Source organism: Ranitomeya imitator, chromosome 6, assembly GCF_032444005.1.
Source record: "Ranitomeya imitator isolate aRanImi1 chromosome 6, aRanImi1.pri, whole genome shotgun sequence".
In the NCBI taxonomy this organism is placed as follows: domain Eukaryota; kingdom Metazoa; phylum Chordata; class Amphibia; order Anura; family Dendrobatidae; genus Ranitomeya; species Ranitomeya imitator.
This window is the reverse complement of record NC_091287.1, coordinates 382,948,382-382,967,444: the sequence shown is the minus strand read 5'-3', so window position 1 is coordinate 382,967,444 and position 19,063 is coordinate 382,948,382. Positions and strand designations below refer to the sequence as shown.

The window sequence follows — 19,063 nt, the reverse complement described above, 5'->3', positions numbered from 1 at the left end:
AACACATCACAACAAAAGAGACCATACTTCTAATAAATACATGGTCCAAATGGTAAGTGAGGCCTCTTTTATTCTTCCCAAGCTAATGCTACATAGAATACTGTTCATAAAATAGATAACTATTTTTTTTTCTGGTAAGGTAAATACCGTACATCTTCAGAAACCCAAAACATTTTATTTTTTCCTTTTGTGACAGGAAACTAAAATTGACTGCGTGAGGATAGCCACAAAAGGTAAGTCAGAATCTAGCGCTGTTACATATTGCTGAATACCGTAGGCTTTATTCTGAGAATGCATGTAATAATTTTTAATGGGGCATTAGACCATCTAGCGATTATATTTTACACTGTCTAGCTAATATATATTTTTTAGAAATCAAAAATAAAATTAGTAGACATCATCCTTACATCAATGTAAATTCTCAACATCACAATAATTTTACATTGAATCATAAGCACCTTCGGCGCTCTTAGGCCATGTTCACACGTAGCGTAAATACCGCAATTTTTTTCTGCTGCTTTTCATTCGTATGTTTTGTGCATATGTCCACACCAATATATTTAACAATCTTTTATTATCGTGGTTTTGCTACATTTTTTTGTGTGTTTTCCTCTTTATTTTATATGGTTGTGGTGCAGATTTGAAGCAGAGGTTTTTAATGCATTTTTTAGTACAGAAAAGTTTTGATTTTGCACTTAAAAAATGCATCTGTTTTTTTACGTGTGGTTTTTAAGGCTTCCCACAAAAACCTATAGAGGAAAATACACCAGAAACTTCTTTACACGCACACAAGGCAGGAGTTTTCATGGAATCACATCCACTTTGCTCAGACAAAATAAAGGCAGTAGAAACAATGCAGCATTTACTCTATGTGAGCACAACGCCCAATCCCATAACCCCAAAAAGGGGAGTGGGCAACACTTCATATAACTATTATACCATATCAGGAACACAGATGGTAAACTGTGATCCAAGAAGTGCCACTAAGATATATTTAAAAACAAAATACTTTTATTTAACTTTTAAAATACAAACACACATATATAAACACGAAAGGTGCCTCAAAAACAACCTATATTGCGGTCAGCAAGAGCAGGGTACTATTGTAATGGAGCAAGGTAAGTACACTGGGAGTGTGATAAATAAAACATACGTCATGCCTATAATACCCTGGAATACAGCCACTGAATAATATTATGACATATCAAGAACAGTCAGTTAGATAAAGGGCATGTTGACCAATCATAACGCCAAGCCTCCAGGCACTGCTGGAGGTTTGGCTATAACCACCGCCGCATCACTAATGCTTCCAATCTATGCCAAAAACTATAGCATTGTAAGCGGTGCGCCCCGTCCCCCACACATATTACGTGCTCCATGCCTTCTCCTAATGTGCTCTGCCCAGTGGCGTGCTGTGTCCACAAACCCCGACGCGCGTTTCGCGTGATGGAAGAAGCATCACGCGAAACACGCATCGGGGTTTGCGGACACAGCACGCCACTGGGCAGAGCACATTAGGAGAAGGCACGGAGCACGTAATATGTGTGGGGGACGGGGCGCACCGCTTACAATGCTATAGTTTTTGGCATAGATTGGAAGCATTAGTGATGCGGCGGTGGTTATAGCCAAGCCTCCAGCAGTGCCTGGAGTAGTGTGTTATGATTGCTCAACATGCCCTTTATCTAACTGACTGTTCTTGATATGTCATAATATTATTCAGTGGCTGTATTCCAGGGTATTATAGGCATGACGTATGTTTTATTTATCACACTCCCAGTGTACTTACCTTGCTCCATTACAATAGTACCCTGCTCTTGCTGACCGCAATATAGGTTGTTTTTGAGGCACCTTTCGTGTTTATATATGTGTGTTTGTATTTTAAGAGTTAAATAAAAGTATTTTATTTTTAAATATATCTTAGTGGCACTTCTTGGATCACAGTTTACCATCTGTGTTCCTGATATGGTATAATAGCATTTACTCTATGTTGGGGTATGGCCTTATACTGCAAGTCATAGAGAATATTAAAATTAAATGAAAAAAATTCTCTATGATGCTAAATGTATAAAAATACAGCTCAGGGAATGATGAATATAGCAAATTCACTAGACGTGTTAGCTGCACTTGTTTTCTCAATGCCATTTCCTAACATACTTGTACACCACTATTTTGCCCTAAAATATTGACGTATTAAATATAAATGCCATTTTTTATGATTTCAATCCAAACAGTTTTAGTTTTAAAACTGTAAAGGTATTGTCACGACACAGCTGTCAGGTGACCCATGACCAGGGGCTCCTTTCCTATTCCTAACACTAGGGGGCGCCCTAGCTCGCCGTGCTTCCCGGGATACTTCAGATGGTGAAGATGCCGGGGGCCTCTGTCCTTGCCTTATCTCCTTATCTCCTGAGTTAGCCCTCTGTCTGTTCTCTTCCCCCACCCAGGGAGGAGGAGGCGCTGCTGTGCACCGTAGTACACCAACCCAACAAACAAGACCACACAAACAAAGGTTAACGGAAAACTCCAGGCATACAAAATATTGACTCACATATTACAGAGGAATCCACTGGAGTATGCTGGAAGGGGAAAAAAGAAAATAGAGAAGGATAAGGAATTACCATGCAGACAAACCAAGCAACAGTCACTAATAACTCCTCCAACTCTCCTTCTCTTACCTAACTCCTTTCCCTCCATTAGTCATGTAGCAATAAAGCTAGCTCTGACGAGGATTAGTAGCAGAGCCCAGATTATACAGAGAAAAGGACTGGCTAACCGAGCACAGCTGCGAGCACAGGGAATTCCAAAATGGCTGATTAACCCTGTTCTGCCAGGAAAAAATAAACACATTTAATATGACGGAGAAGTGCTTCTTCTCGGTGGCGGAGTAGGAGCAATCAAACGCTGCAGTGTTTTAGTTCCACACTGCCGCGGTAACCCCGTAATAGTGTGGGCAAAAATTCTCTAAAACACAGTACATTTGCTGCCTAACCTATACTTTTTTTCTTCTACATTTTTTCAATTTTAAAGGGGTGGTCCAGTCCAAATCGATAAGTCTGCAGTAACTCTTATGAATCCCCCAAGCGTGTGCACTGTAAGCTGCGGGGATTCGCCTGTTTCTGAGCTGGAGGGTATGTATGAGTTATACATACTCCCGGCCAGAGCCCATTCAGTGGAAGCGGTCTTGCTCCATACACTTGTTTTGAGCGAGGCCCCCACTAGTTACAGTCGACTAGTGGGCGTGATTGACTGGAGGGCGTGCCCTTGCTCCATATAAATGTCAGTGTGTACTGTGCGCTGGGGGATTCACAAGTCTGCGGTCTCATAGAGTGATTGAATACTTATTGATTTGTACTGGACAACCTCTTTTATGGCTTCCACCTTATTTTCTTTAATAATTCCTGTAGTGATAGAGTAACCATGCACAAAGAGTAGAGCACTGCGTTTTTCCTCACAAACAGAATGAATGGCAACTTAACTTTTGAATGTTTGTATGCAGGAAGAGCTGTCAATCACTGTGTGTGGGCGAGAGAAGCAGGACTCACAATCTTTCTCTTTTATGTGAAAACATCACATCATAAAAAATATATGCTGCTGATCTTGTCATTTCCCCATCTATCTAATGCTCAGATAAGGTAGCATAGGAAGCATCACAGATCTGAATTTGGAGAAATATCCTAGACACCATTTGCCATATTACCTACCCTGTACCGAACATAGTAATGCTATGTTTACTGCATATAAAGTTGACTTTGAAAACAAAATTGTACTTCCAACAAAATGGCGCCGGCGCTTACACAGTAGCATTTATCACTTACCAATAGATGCTGCTGCACATGCCTCACTGCCATCTTGCTGTAGCCACATTTTTTTTTCCTCCAACAAAAACCATTTTGCTGATGTCGGATAACTTTTTTTCCTCCAACAAAATGGTGGCTGCACATGCACAGTAACATCTATCATCAAGCCGTACTCTTAATTTGCCCAACCACACTTAGAATACTGTGTACAGCTCTGGTCTCCGGTGTATAAGAAAGACATAGCTGAACTAGAGCGGGTGCAGAGAAGAGCGACCAAGGTTATTAGAGGACTGGGGGGTCTGCAATACCAAGATGGGTTATTACACTTGGGGTTATTTAGTTTGGAAAAATGAAGACTAAGGAGTGATCTTATTTTAATGAATAAATATATGAGGGGACAGTACAAAGACCTTTCTGATGATCTTTTTAATTATAGACCTCAGACATGGACAAGGGGGCATCATCTACGTCTCGAGGAAAGAAGGTTTAAGCATAATTACAGACGCTGATTCTTTACTGTAAGAGCAGTGAGACTATGGAACTCTCTGCCGTATGATGTTGTAATGAGTGATTCATTACAGCATTCATCCAGGCTGAACTGGATGGACAAATGTCTTTTTTCGGCCTTACTATGTTACTATGTTACTATTACTTAAATTTAAGAGGGGACTGGATACCTTTCTTGAAAAGTATAATGTTACAGGATATATATACTAGATTCCTTGATAGGGCGTTGATCCAGGGAACTAGTCTGATTGCCATATGTGGAGTCGGGAAGGAATTCTTTTCCCCAAAGTGGAGCTTACTATTTGCCACGTGTTTTTTTTTTGCCTTCTTCTGGATCAACATGTTAGGGCATGTTAGGGCATGTTAGGTTAGGCTATGTGTTGAACTAGATGGACCTAAATTCTTCCTTCAACCTTAATAACTATGTTACTATGTTACTAAGCCCTGTGATGCTTATGTAGATTGAGAGCATCACTCGCGATAGATGCTACTGCGCATGCACTGCCGCTGACGCCATTTTGTTGCAGCAAAAAAAAAAATTGGGGGCTCCAGCAAGATGGTGGCGGAGCATGCACAGAAGCATCTATCGATAATAGATAGAAGCTACTGCTCAGGTGGTGCCGCCAGCGCCATTTGGCTGGTGGTACTTTTTTTTCTAATAAAAGCCAACACTTATGTGCAGTATTTAAAATAGGACACAGGTCACTGAAGAATCAATGACCTGTCAGTTAAGCCCAAAGGATGAATATGAGAACAGAGCACCAAATAAAGGCCGTACCACAGGCCGCCACTGAGCATGACAAACTCATTAACTGAAAACTGCAAATACAGATTAAACAACAACCACAAGACAGATTTCATCAACCAAAGTATCATTTTAGTCAGTGTAATGGCTCCAGTCTGACAGTGTCTGTAGTTTACTTAGCAAAATCCTGATGACAGGGTCACTTTAAACTATATTTGAAATTGAAGGAGACTGCATTTTCAGCGTGCAACCACAAAAAAAACACAATGTGAGACACTGTTTTTTTTTAATACATCGATGGCTATTAGTGATGATCGAGTATACTCGTTGCTCGAGATTTCCCGAGCATGCTCGAGGGGTCTCCGAGTATTTATAAGTGCTCGGAGATTTAGTTTTTTTTTTTTTACTCAGCTGCATGATTTACAGCTGCTAGCCAGCATAAGTACATGTGGGGGTTGCTTGGTTGCTAGGGAATCCCCACATGTAATCAAGCTGCTAACAGATGTAAATCATTCAGCTGTGGCAATGAAAACTAAATCTCTGAGCACTAAAAAATACTCGGGGACACCGAGTATACTTGCTCATCACTAATGGCTATAGCTGTTGGATGCCAATGTGGCATATGTTAGAGTCTGTGCTAGACTTTGGCGCGAATTGCCCACCAGTAACAGTGACTCTGGGGACCCACTATTCAGCTACACGTAACTATTATATTAATCTCATTCACAAATGTACCTCTGCTTCTATATAGTAATAACTGGGCATTTTATCTGCACATAGTGAATCATGTGTACTGAGCCAACTACTGCTCATGTAGGGAGGTTGGGTGCCCAGTTCTACACGGGGCCTACCGGAGGATTCTCCTGTTCTCTTGTGGGCCTGTCCGAACCTGGTTAGCTCCTTCTGTCGGAAGTATGCAGTATGTTAACGACTACTCCTGATGTATACAATAGGCTGAAACATCCAATAATCACAGAACTTTATTCCATTAGTGCAGTGATGAATGTTTGTAAAGTCATTGATGCAAACTCTTTTTTTCACAATGTTACATTTTAAAATTGTTTAATATTTCCAACTCTTCTGAATAAACTAATAAAGGTAGTTATAGACATATTCATAGTTATGCTGTTTCCTTAGACACTTGCTTTTCTACCACTCCATACCATTTACATTTCCTACAAAAGAACTCACACTGCAGAAATTGGTTAAGTCATGTTTACATCCATCTCTGTCTGAAATAATCCATTCTCACGGGGGACTATGATTGAAGTATAGTCTCCTCTATGAAGTTTACTTTGCTTTTTGTTCCAGGGATTCACTTCAAAGTTCTTTTATTTTTTTCTCATTTTGACCTTCTACAGCCATCTCCATCCAAACCAAAAGTGATCCATGTGTTTGTGATGCTAAGTAGATATTGACCTCTCCTTGACTGTCAGTACTGAAGCCTATCATCCAAAAGTCAATTGTATCTACAGATTGTCATTACACACACTAAGGGTTAATTATGCAGTAAACATCATAAGGACTAGTGAGGACCCATATGTCCAAGTATTTGTTATTATCCTTAACCTCTTTAAAAGACTTCAGTTAGATAGACTCATTTTTATTAGAAGCATGTGATAATTGTTATAAAGAAATTGCCATTTTTGTGCATATTCCGTAATGTATCATCCCACTGGTTTTTTTTTTAAATATCACTTCATTTGTTATCATTAATGTATGTTCAGTGGGTGCATTAAAATAATTACTGATCTCTGTCTTCTGCCATTTCCAGCTATGTATGTTCTAGTCTCTCCTTTATCTTGTGACCACTGCTCTTTCTTGGCAGATTTCCCTATAGCCTGTTACTTCTTCTCTTACCGTAGTATAAGTCTGAGAGCCTTGTTCTGAATCTCATAGACTTACATTGAGAAAGTGACTTATGATCCACACAAAAGCGCTGCATGAGTCAACTGGTCACAACTGCGGTCAAGGAGAGGACTGGCACAGCGCTGGAAACGGCAGAAGACACCATTTGGATGCACTCACTTAACATACTATACATTAATAATAGCGAACATAGTAAAACAAAAAAAAAACATCATTGGATCATCAGCCTTCATCATTGGACATTGCTTAAATGGATACATGTGAATTATTATGACAAAACTCAAGAAAGAAAAAAAAAAGAGCATATAGCCTCTACGAAGTACGGTAAATAGTAATAATACATAAAAATAACATGGGGTACGTAGTTAACACTATTTTGATCAAAAAAGCGTAAATGCCATCCCACCGTGACAAGGTGTACACAATCGGGATTGTCCTATTCAGTATTTTTAATTCAAGACTAGCGTGTAATTTCATTGCAGGTTTTAGCATATTGTATGTTAATAATGATGTGGGAGCATAGAAAAATCATAAAGCCTGGTGATAGCATTATGTCTCAGTGCTCATTTCTTGGGCCTTGAGTAAGAATCCAACCAAGACAATCACTTCAGAAAGTTTTCATTTGTTCAAATTAGTTTCTACAATTCTAGATAATGTATAGATAGTTTAGTTAAACTGTGTTCGGATCTTGTGTAAAGGTACCGTCACATTAAGCGACGCTGCAGCGATATAGACAACGAGCCGATTGCTGCAGCGTCGCTGTTTAGGTCGCTAGGAGACGTCAAACACGGCAACAGCAGAACGATGCAGGAGCGATCCAGTGACGTACTTATCGTTCTCGCTGGTTGTTAGCTCCATGAAAAAACATTGCAGGCATCGTTGCTTTTGCTGTCAAACATGACGAATCACGCCAACCTGATGACCAAATAAAGTTCCAGACTTCTAGCTACGACCAGCGATGTCACAGCGGGATCCTGATCGCTGCTGCGTATCAAACACAACGAAATCGCTATCCAGGACGCTGCAACGTCACGGATCGCTGTCGTTCTCGTTGTAAAGTTGCTCAGTGTGAAGGTACCTTAATAACTCCACTTAAAAAAAGTAAAAATCATTGCCCAAAAAAAAAAAAAATAAAATGCAGCAAATAGAACAAATTAATTATGTTGCCATTAAGATATGCCTAGAATATGCTGGCAATGTCTGAATCGTAGTGGTTCCTATGTCACTGCCTGATTGGTAGTCCCACTGTTTATATATCCAAGAGATAAACCATGAGTATACAGTATGAGCTCCTTGTGCAGCCTAGGGTGCTTTTGTAAGGGGCTCGAACAGGGCAGTAGTCATGGCCGTACTCTCCAGTGTATCTGTGCCCTGGCCTCCCTCCACATGAAAATAACGTCCATTACTTTGTGTACCTTTGGCTAAATTCCCTGCACCGTCAGGGTCACCCCTGTTTTACTGTCAGTCCCCATCAGTCGGTGTAATAAAGGTTGAGACTCCGTCCTTCACAACTTTCAAATCAACAACTTCACTGTAAGCTTTACGCAGCACAACCAGATCCTTTAAAGCAGTTACAATCAGCATTACACATTTTCTCTTCTCTCCCTGCACCTTCCTCCCTTTCAAATAACGCATACCAGGGTTGGTCCATGCTGCATGGGTCATCAGTGTCCTGCCAATTCAGCTCTGCCATGGTTAGGCCTTTCTTAGTCTGCTTCGCCCTAGACAAAAGAGTTTCCACCTTTGGAGCTAGTTGTCACCTGGTGAGTGACCTACCCTTCAGTTTTGTGCTCCGTGAAGTCCCAACGCCATCCTGTTCGCAGCTCACTGCTTCTCAGTTCTGCCCCAGCCACCGTTTCGCCTCGGTAATGAGGACATCTGCCCAAGCTATAAGCTGCCACATTCTAGGGCTACCTATGCCCGCCTACTGTCTTTTTTCCTTGTTTCTTATTGCTGTGCTGGCCTCTGCTTTTTCTGGCCTGATGCTGTGGATGGCTGGGCTCTCTCCTCTTAATCAACCAACATTGCGTGGTAGCTGCCAATGTCCTGGGCCTAGAGCCCGTGTGGACTGTCTGGGCACTCGGAGCCTCCTAACCAGATACAAGAAACACTCCTTCCCTTAGCTGCAGCTGACCCCTCCTACAGTAACTAGTAGTATGTACATTCTTTTAAGGTACTCCATCTTGAGGGCAAACTTTGGTACTACGCTTTCCCTATTTAACGGATACACCAAATAGCAAATATATACATTTAGCAGAACAAGACATGCTAATACACCTGATTGTGTAGCAGTACCATTATATACGGGGTGATAATACACTTAAATCGTGTAGTAATATCAACACAAGTTACCCTATACACATACACTAATAACATACGGCACCATGACGAGGGAAAAGGGCAATGACATAAACACATTTTACATACCCCCTACATTCACACTCCTTTTTGGGACCCATTTGTTGGTTGCATTGGGGCTTATGTCCAAAACCCTGAAATACGGGTTTTCAGGTGTGTACGCCTACTGAAGGTGGACACTCAGATGTAGTAGACTGCTGCACGACGGAACACACATGCGCTCTATCAGCACCATAATGGTCTAACATAAGCCCCAATGGGACCAACAAATAGGTGCCAGAATGCTGTGTGAAAGCACCCATAGACAACTATCCATTGTTTGGTTATGTTAATTGAATAGTCGCTATGTCAGTTTGATTTATTGATATAGTAAAATATAGTGGTCTAGAAGACCACCTCTGGAGAAGACCTCCTCCCAATGATGTTTGATCTCAATGTACAAAACAATTATTAACAGGTAGATCTTATTAAGAAGACTTGTCAGAATTATCTGTTAAATTAATGACACCCAAGCAGACTCATATCAATAATACCCTAATAGCTAAATTAATATTTTACATTCACATTTTCTCAGAATGAATGTTTAACACATTTATTAATAGAACTGGCATAGAAATTATACCTTTAGCTCTGTAAAAGGGAAGTCAGAAAATGCACATTTCTAATAGATGGCAGAATGCACACCTTATTTCGCCCTTTCCTTTTGGAATTATTTCAAACTAATTTTAAGCACAGGCTGTTTAACTATTTTTGGAAATAAAGATCTTATGTAAGACTCAGGTCACTCCTCAGTTTTGACGTTCTGTGCCCTTTTGAGCAGCACAAAAATGGAAAAATGTCAAAATGGATCCATTGCATAACTAATTGCAATGGAAGCAGAGTGACCCCATTGATCATTATGGGGTCCACCTGTGTTCCGTTGTGTCAGACTGGAAGAAAACGTTCTGCAGTGTGCGTTTTTTCTTCAGTTCTAAAAAGTGACACATGGCGGAACACGAAAGACCTCGTAATACTTAATGGGGTCCCTGTACTTCCATTTGCATTAGTTATGCAACGGATCTGGATTTGACTTTACTTCATTTGTCTCTCAAAAAGGGAGCAGACAAACAGAATGTCACAATGGAAGAATAAAAATCTCGATTATCAGCAGCACATCGTCCTGTGCATAAAGGCGATGTGCTGCCAATAACATGGTATTCTAAGGAAACCGCGCAGGTTCCAACTCCCCCATATTATCCTGAGCATCATTATATTGTCATCATGTTCAGCAAAAACAGGTTGCTTGCGTCAGGGATTTTCCATAGGTTTGCTCGCTTCACAAGACTGTTTTAGGGTGTTGCTTCACAATCCCACAAAGAAATGTTAGTTTCATGTTTTGTGCTCTTCTTTTTACATTTTAGACTTTTAAGCCCTGTTATTGTAATAATGATAACTTTTTAAAGTGTGGACTTATTTTCCATCAATCTATAGACAGTAAATTGTTTTTAGTAATTCCTACAAAATAATGGAAATACCGGCATTCTTTTTCTGAAGCGTCTTTTTTAGAATTTTTTTATTATTTCCAGAGTTCTTTTTATTCTTTTGTGTGCGTTTTTCTTGCATTTTTTGTCTTCCTTTATTGTTAGCATTACCCCAAAGTTTTTTTTAATTCCATTCAAGTATGAAGCAAAAAAGGCTCAAAAATATGCTCAGATATCTTCCGGGCATTTTTTGAGTCTGCCCATTGACTTCTTTTATAAAATATAGACTGTGTTCAGTGCAGAAGCCACCTTAAAGAAGCAGTCACATCTATATATTTTTTTTCTATTACATCTATGTATACACGCATGTAATGTAGTGTGAATGTAGTAATATAATCAGCTACTGCTGATTATTTTGAGATCCTGAGCCGTTCTGCTCCTCTTCTCAGTGACATCACTGCAATTGATCCAGCTCACTCTGTGTTCTATACATCAGCCAGAAGTCTCTTTTACAATGAAAGCCTCATTCTGACGCTCCATAGACTTACACTGTAAAGCCGGTTTCACATGTCAGTTTATTTCCAGTACCGGAAAAACCGGTACCGGAGATATCCGTGTGTCTGTGTGTCACCCGTGTACCACATCAGTATCACATGGACGGCCTCCAGGAAAGAAGCGCTACAGTAAGCGCTGTTCCCCCGGCGCTGGGTGCTGAAGCCGGCTCTCATCATTCTCCCCTGCTCTGCCGGTGATCGGAATGAGAAGAGGAGAATGATGAGCGTCATCTTAAAGTCCGAATTATGACATTTTAAATAATTTAAAAAACAGCATGGGGACCCCTCTATTCTTTATAACCAACCTTGCAGAAGCTGACAGCTGAGCGTTGCTGCCCTCAGCTGTGAGTTTTGCCTGGTTGGTTCAAGAAAATAGGGGGGAATCCTCATCCGGTTTTTCATTCATGTATTTAGTTAGATCGCAGGCGGTGGCTGTGGAATACCCCGAACATCTACTCCTGCTGTTACTGTTATTAGCGGAAGCAGGTGTCGGATGATGGGGGTAAGAGTCCCAAAAGCCCCCACCTGCTGTCATCGTTCGGACATCATTCTCCTCTGCTCGTGCCGATCGCCGGCAGAGCAGATGAGAATGATGAGAGCCGGCTTCAGCACCAGCCACCGGGGAACAGCACTTACTGTAGTGCTTCTTCCTCGGCATCCGTCCGTGTGATACTGATGCATCACATGTGCGGTACGTGTTTACACGGACCCATTGACTTGAATGGGTCCATGTGATTCGTGCAGCTGCACAAAAATTGACATGTATACGTATCGGTCACTCGGACACACAGATATGTACACAGACCCATTCATTTGAATGGGCCTAAGTGTGTCAGTGTCTCCGGTACAGGTGAAAACTGTCACCACATGGTCTGGAGACACTGACGTATTGATGTCAAGTTCTGACCAACTACTGAACATGTGCATGTGGCCTAAAAGCCACTTTTAGGTCACACAGAGCGCACGGTGTGACCGGGAGAGCCTGCAGAGCGAAGACCTCACTGAGAAGCAGAGCAGGACGGCTCTGGATCCCGAAGAAAGCAGCAGTAGGTGAGTATAGTAACACACACATTACATGCATATATATATACGCACATTTAATTAAAAAATATATATAGATGGGAGTGCTTCTTTAAGAATTGCCTGCTAATTTCTTATAACTGCTTAGCATCTTTGGAAACCTGAATCTGTTAAAAGATGCTTAAGAGACTGAACATAGGAACAGCAACTCGTTTTTACATGGAAGTGTTTTTTTTGAGCATTTAGGTAGCACTTTTTAGGAAGCTGATCCACCTGAAAAAAGCATTTTGTGTGCATTCCCTTGACCAAACATGGGATATTATTTGCTATTTTTTTTCCTCTATAAACACTTATACAATAGTAGTGAAATTATGTTATTATAAAAATATAGGCATACGCAACAGGTGAGGCTATATCTCTGCAGCAGGTATGTATAGCAGGAGCAAACTGCTTTGTGGTCTTTTCTGTATTATGATTTTTCCCTCGATATCTTTTATTGTTTTGAAAGTTGAGTTTTAAGTAACTTATAGTCTTGTTAAGTCTTCAAAACAAGTGACAAAAACACATTGTGTACAGCTGTAAAACAACACAAAATTCAGGCAGACATACAAATGATTTGTAGTCCCGAGGCAACATGGATCCCAGGAGGAGATGTTTGACAGTCTTGTTTCTAGATGATGCTGCACGATTGTTTGTACAAATTATATCTATGCTTTGTTGCATTTGCTATTTAACAAGTAAAGTGAAAAAGGAAGCAGGGTGTGAAAGCACTTCTGTATCAGCCACTGATATACGTAAATGTCATATCAAGTAAACTTCATGGATACTGAGCCCTACTGATTAAAATGTGGAAATGAAGGCTCCCCTTTGGGGTTTGTGCAGAATAGTTTTGCCAGATTCATTACATCCAAGTGATACAATACTGAACTCATTTGATTTGTACTGTACCAACTAAGTTTAGACATTAAACAGAATAAATAGGCCCTAAATGTGCCGTGATCGAAAACAACCAACTTTTAGAACTTAAATGGAATCTGTCAGTAGACTGAACCCTCCTAAACGTCTATATGACACGTAGGTCGTAGGAAGCTGAATAAAACAATACCTTGCTCTCTGCGATCCGATGTCTTATTCCAGAGAAAGCCACATATTTCTTATAAACACATGAGTTGTTGCTATGGGCCAGAATATGATCTGCATGAGTATCTGCCTCCAGAAATTGTTATAAGTGAAAGGGGCATTACCAGTGTGAAACATGTAACTAACACAGAACAGTAGAACTGAACTCTGTGTCCTTAAAATACATTAACAGCTGTAGCTCTCACAGCTCTGCTCTGTTGTAACAATATTACCACACTGGCTGCCTGTGAGCTGGAAGCTGAAGCTTAGAGGAACCTGTAGATGTGTCAGCTATAATCACACACGGCTCTACAGTGACATCAGGAGAGCAGAGAGCGGCCATCACATATCACACTGGTAACGTCCCCTCTTGTTTATAATAAGATCTCCATACAGATTCTTAGGGAGACCAGTGTCCGCCCCATAGTACTGAACAGCTCATTTACATGTAAGAAAAATGTGGACTTCTCTGGAGTTAAGACATTGGATTGCAGATATCAAGGTATCATTCATTATATTCACCTTCCTATGACCTCCATGACCACCTCTATGTATGGTTTATGAGGGATGGTCCTACTGACAGATTCTCTTTAAAAAAGCTCTTCCACAAAGTTTTTTTTTACTAAATCTGTGCATATGTATATATAGTGGAGTGTGATTGTGTTAATATACTCACCTGCCGCCTTCTCCAGGATCCAGCACCATTCTTCTCCTCTTCACAGTGATGTCATTGCGATCACATCACTGGGAAGAGGAGCAGAGCTGTGCTGGATCCCAGAGATGTCGGCGGTAGGTGAGTATATTAATACACACAGTACAATACATATACACAGATGTAGTGGAAAAAAAAAGACTTGAAGTGTTTTTCTTAAAGAGAACCTATCAGCAAATTCATGCCATCTAAACCACAGGCAGCATGAATAATGGTGGTCAGCAGGGTTGAGCGAAACGGGTCGAAATTGTTCAAAAGTCGCCGACTTTTGGCAAGGTCGGGTTTCATGAAACCCGACCTGACCCCAGTGGGGGGTCGGCCATGAAGTCGGCGATCTTTTGAATCTGGAATCGGAATTCCGATCCCGATTCCCGATATGTTTAAGATATCGGGAATTGGTATCGGAATTCAGATTAAAGTGTAAAATATAGAATTAAAATAAAAAATATTGCAATACTTACCCTCTGACGCGCCCTGGTACTAACCGGCAGCCTTCCTCCTTCGAATCCGCGCTTCTAGGACCTTGCCGTGACGTCGCGGTGACGTCGCGGCTTGTGATTGGCCGCGCGGCCGCCCATGTGACCGCTCGCGCGGCCAATCACAAGCCGCGACGTCACCCGCGACGTCACCGAAGGTCCTGTAAGGGCTGATTCTTAGGAAGGAAGGCTGTCGGAAGGAAGCAGGGCGCTTCCGAGGGTGAGTATATACCTAATAGGAATATACTCACCCTCGGAAGCGCCCTGCTTCCTTCCGACAGCCTTCCTTCCTAAGAATCAGCCCTTCCAGGACCTTCGGTGACGTCGCGGCTTGTGATTGGCCGCGCGAGCGGTCACATGGGCGGCCGCGCGGCCAATCACAAGCCGCGACGTCACCGCGACGTCACGGCAAGGTCCTAGAAGCGCGGATTCGAAGGAGGAAGGCTGCCGGTTAGTACCAGGGCGCGTCAGAGGGTAAGTATTGCAATATTTTTTATTTTAATTCTATATTTTACACTTAAATATGGATCCCAGGGCCTGAAGGAGAGTTTCCGCTCCTTCAGACTCTGGGAACCATGGAAACCCAATGCACTGCATTGGGTTTCGAGTTTCGGCCGACCCCGACCCCGACTTTTTTATAGGATCGGCCGATTTCACTCGACCCGACTTTTCCAAAAGTCGGGTTTCGTGAAACCCGACCCGATCCTATAAAAGTGAAGGTCGCTCAACCCTAGTGGTCAGGTATGTTGTACTCTGAGACACTGCATCGTTTCAAAGACAACGTGGTTTAGAGAGCCAGGAAAGTATGACTACTCTGAAAGGCTGCAGCTCTTCAGAGTAAAACATAGCTTGCTACCATTGTGGACCCATTATCTGATTCATGCTGCCTGTGGTTGGGCAACATGCGTGTGATGCCAGGTTCCTTTTATTGGTGATATATGATTGCATTCTTTGGTGGTCCCACATGAGCCTTCCTTAACTGGAAATATGTTATTTAGCATTTAAAGTGGTTTTCTGTCCTAAAACTACAAGTCTGCAGTCACTCTATGCAACTGCAGACTTGTTAATCCTCACAATGTCCGCACTGAGCGCTGTGAGGATTCTCCAGTTCTGGTAACCGAGTTCATGTGACCGCAGGTATGCAACATGCATACTCCCAACTAGATTGGTGCGACCTCATTTAATGCTAGTGTATTGAGCGAGGCTGGAAACAGTCTAGTTGGATTGTGGCTGGGATTGTGCATTTCACATACTTGCGGTTATATGATCGCCGGTGTCGGGGTATCGCTGTGCACTGTGAGGATTCACATAAAGTTACTGCAGACTTGTTGTGAGCTGGCTAGTCAGGATTGCAGTGACATCACTGAGAAGGGAAGCGGAATGGCGCTGGACACCGAGGAGAGCAGTGATTGTTGAGTATATTAAGTCACTCACACTACAATACATGCAGATATACGCACATTTATTAAAAAAATATTTAGATGGGAGTTCTTCTGTTACATCCCCCGCTGATACATCACTGATACGTCATGGTGACCCACTGTAATAATATAACTTTCCCACCCGCCATACATACTGGCATCTCCATTGTCACCAGTGATTAGCTGCAGAGGTCACATGCTGGTAGGGCACGTCATTTTAGCTGAGATCTGGCCAGACGAGTGAGGGGATCGTCATCACTCAGATGCTTTGTCTTTCTAACACATATTCAGTGGACAGAATTTTTTGAACATCTTTCCACGCCTCTCAAGAGAATGAAAGAGAAAATCAGAAATAAGTGACAATGTTGATAAAACACAGAAGTAATTGAGCAGAAACTACTTTTATTTTCTGCTTACTGGAAATTTGCTACGTCGCTTTGCCTTATGAGAGGTGTAATAGTGACACTACGCAGTGGGGTCTTGTACGCCCACCTCAGATTTTTACAAATCAGGATATAAACTGAAGGAATCTGTTAAAACTCAAGTTGTACTGAATCTTTTCTCACAAAACTTTCTAGCATACTCAGCTCCCCGTGTTCTATAACAGATTGGACTCCATTTTCATGGTGACAGGTTCCCTTTAACCAAAGCATTCGGGTAGATGCACTCGGTACGGATTTGCAGCAGTTTTGTCCATTTGTGCTCTGCACAGTACAGGAGCAGCTATATAGATGAGATTTTAACCATCTCATCAACGCATTGCAAATATTTTGCATGTGTAAATTGACTTGCAGTAGAGATTTTCAATTGTGTAGCATGTCATTTCCTTCTGTGGAAAATCTTCATCAAATGCGCTATGTGGAGGCAAAAGACAATAACTACTTATACCTATGCAATTTATCATAGCCAAACACCAATATCATGTAAAATACAATTTTATATATATATATATATATATATATATATATATATATATATATATATATAGGTCCCTTCCTATTCATTGCTGGAGTCAGAAGCACCTGATTTATAAAGAGGCATACACTTCTTAACGGGAATCTGTTGGCAGATTTTTTGCCATGTAATCTGAGAGGAGCATAATATGGGGCAGAGAACCTGAATCAGTGATATGTCAATTACTTTGCTGTGTTTTGCTGTTTCAATACAATGTTTTATCAGCAGGAGATTATCACTACAGGACAACTGGCCTTGTGCCTCTTAGTCTAACTCCACCCCAGCACTGATTAACAGCTCTCTGTCACCATACAATGTACACAGAAAGCTTTGGTGTAGGCAGGTTATACAGGGCTCAAATTCACAACAGAGAAAACATTATCATAACTGCTGCACCCAGTAAACTAAGTGATATATTAATGGAATCAGGATTTCTTTCATTCTGTCACTAACTTAAACTATAACCCACAATGTTATGTGTATGGAGGAAATCATCCAGCCCTTTTTTAAAAGCTGTTACAGAGTCTGCCGTTACTATCCCTTGTGGTCAGCATTCCACAGTGTGACTGCTCTAACTGTAAAGATCCCTTTCCTATTTAGCTGCTGGAAACGTCTTTCTTACACCTGTAATGAGTGTCCCCTGGTCCTTAATTTGGTCTTTGGAAGGAATAAGTCATGTTCCCGTCCTCTGTACTGGCCACAGTATTTATACATGTAAATGAGATCTGCTCTCAGATTGATTTTGTTTCAGGAATAAAGATTTGTACTCTTACTATTGAACTTCGTCCCAGTACATTTTTTTTGCTCTGTTTGTTTCTATTTCCATTGATTGCATGTGGGAAAGTTAAATACTATTTGCCTTTGCTTGTCAGATTAAATAGCAAAACATATTCCCTTTGAATCGGGTGCATCTGAATAGTGGCTTGCGCCTCGACACACATCTTATTTCAGTCAGAGACTGGAGTAAGCTTTGTAGTTTTAAGGATCACCGCAACTCAGTATGAATTTGCAAGTGGGCGTCACCATTCCTTGTCCAATCCCCATCCCATCTAAGCACCTCCCATCTTTTCAGAGCTGGTCAAAACTGGCATGAAAACGCCAAAAGTCGCAAAATGTTGCGACTTTTCAAAAAATAAGTACTTTGTTGAATAAGGGCCACGGTGTTAGAATAAATCAGTGAAGCTTTCCAGCCAGTATCTACTCACACAAAAATATGTTTTATGTAAAGGTGAAGATAGAATGGCACCAAGTGTTTCATCCACGAATATGGTATAACGTGGGGTATGCCTAGACTGTCAAACAAACAGCGCTGGAAAAAGGAGACTCAATTTAGAACCACTGTGGCATGCGGTAATCAAAAGCATTAGGGTGGTGCTCAACAAAAAAGCAATGAAGATCCAAGGAATGAAGAAAAAATAAAGTGGCACTCACCCAATATTGCTGTATGAAAAATGTCCTTTATTCAGAGTATACACTCACAGACATCGGGTGGAGAGGCGGCTTGGTAGGAAGGGAGGTGCCTCCTCTTGCACCTCCCTTCCTACCAAGCCGCCTCTCCACCCGATGTCTGTGAGTGTATACTCTGAATAAAGGACATTTTTCATACAGCAATATTGGGTGAGTGCCACTTTATTTTTTCTTCATTCCTTGAAAAATATGTTTTATGTATATTCAAAACTGCATATTGTATATTCAAAACTGCAGTCTCTCAATGTGTTTCAATTCCCCGGAGCCATTTGCTTGCTCCTAATATCCGCATACTTTGAAAAATGACTTATTTTTGTTAGTGGAACCCCAACGGGCAGTTTTTGGGGAGTAAAGCGAATGTAATTCATTTACTGCACAGCTGATAGATTTATACATATTGTATGAACTGTATTAAAATGGCCACACAGTAAATATTTCTGATAGGAAGAAAGACTTCTGGACCTGAAATGCACCGTGACACCTCCTGGACAAGTGACCATTTAATGGCACAGGTCTTACTGTTTGGCATGGTGGAGCCATAACCCCGCTAACAAACGGTGGGATTCTATTGAGATATTTATGGCACATAACTAGCTCTGAATCA

At 41.3% G+C, this 19,063-nt stretch overlaps 1 protein-coding gene across 9 annotated transcripts in view; it reads left to right on the top strand.

The window, feature by feature from the left end:
• Nucleotides 1-19,063, top strand: part of PTPRM (protein tyrosine phosphatase receptor type M) — a 1,024,381-nt gene that overhangs the window by 701,305 nt on the left and 304,013 nt on the right. For all 9 annotated transcript variants that reach the window (XM_069731071.1, XM_069731069.1, XM_069731074.1 and 6 more), the window contains exon 13: nt 197-233. In XM_069731071.1, the coding sequence (XP_069587172.1) occupies nt 197-233 (37 nt within the window). The remainder of the gene's footprint in view (nt 1-196; nt 234-19,063) is intronic.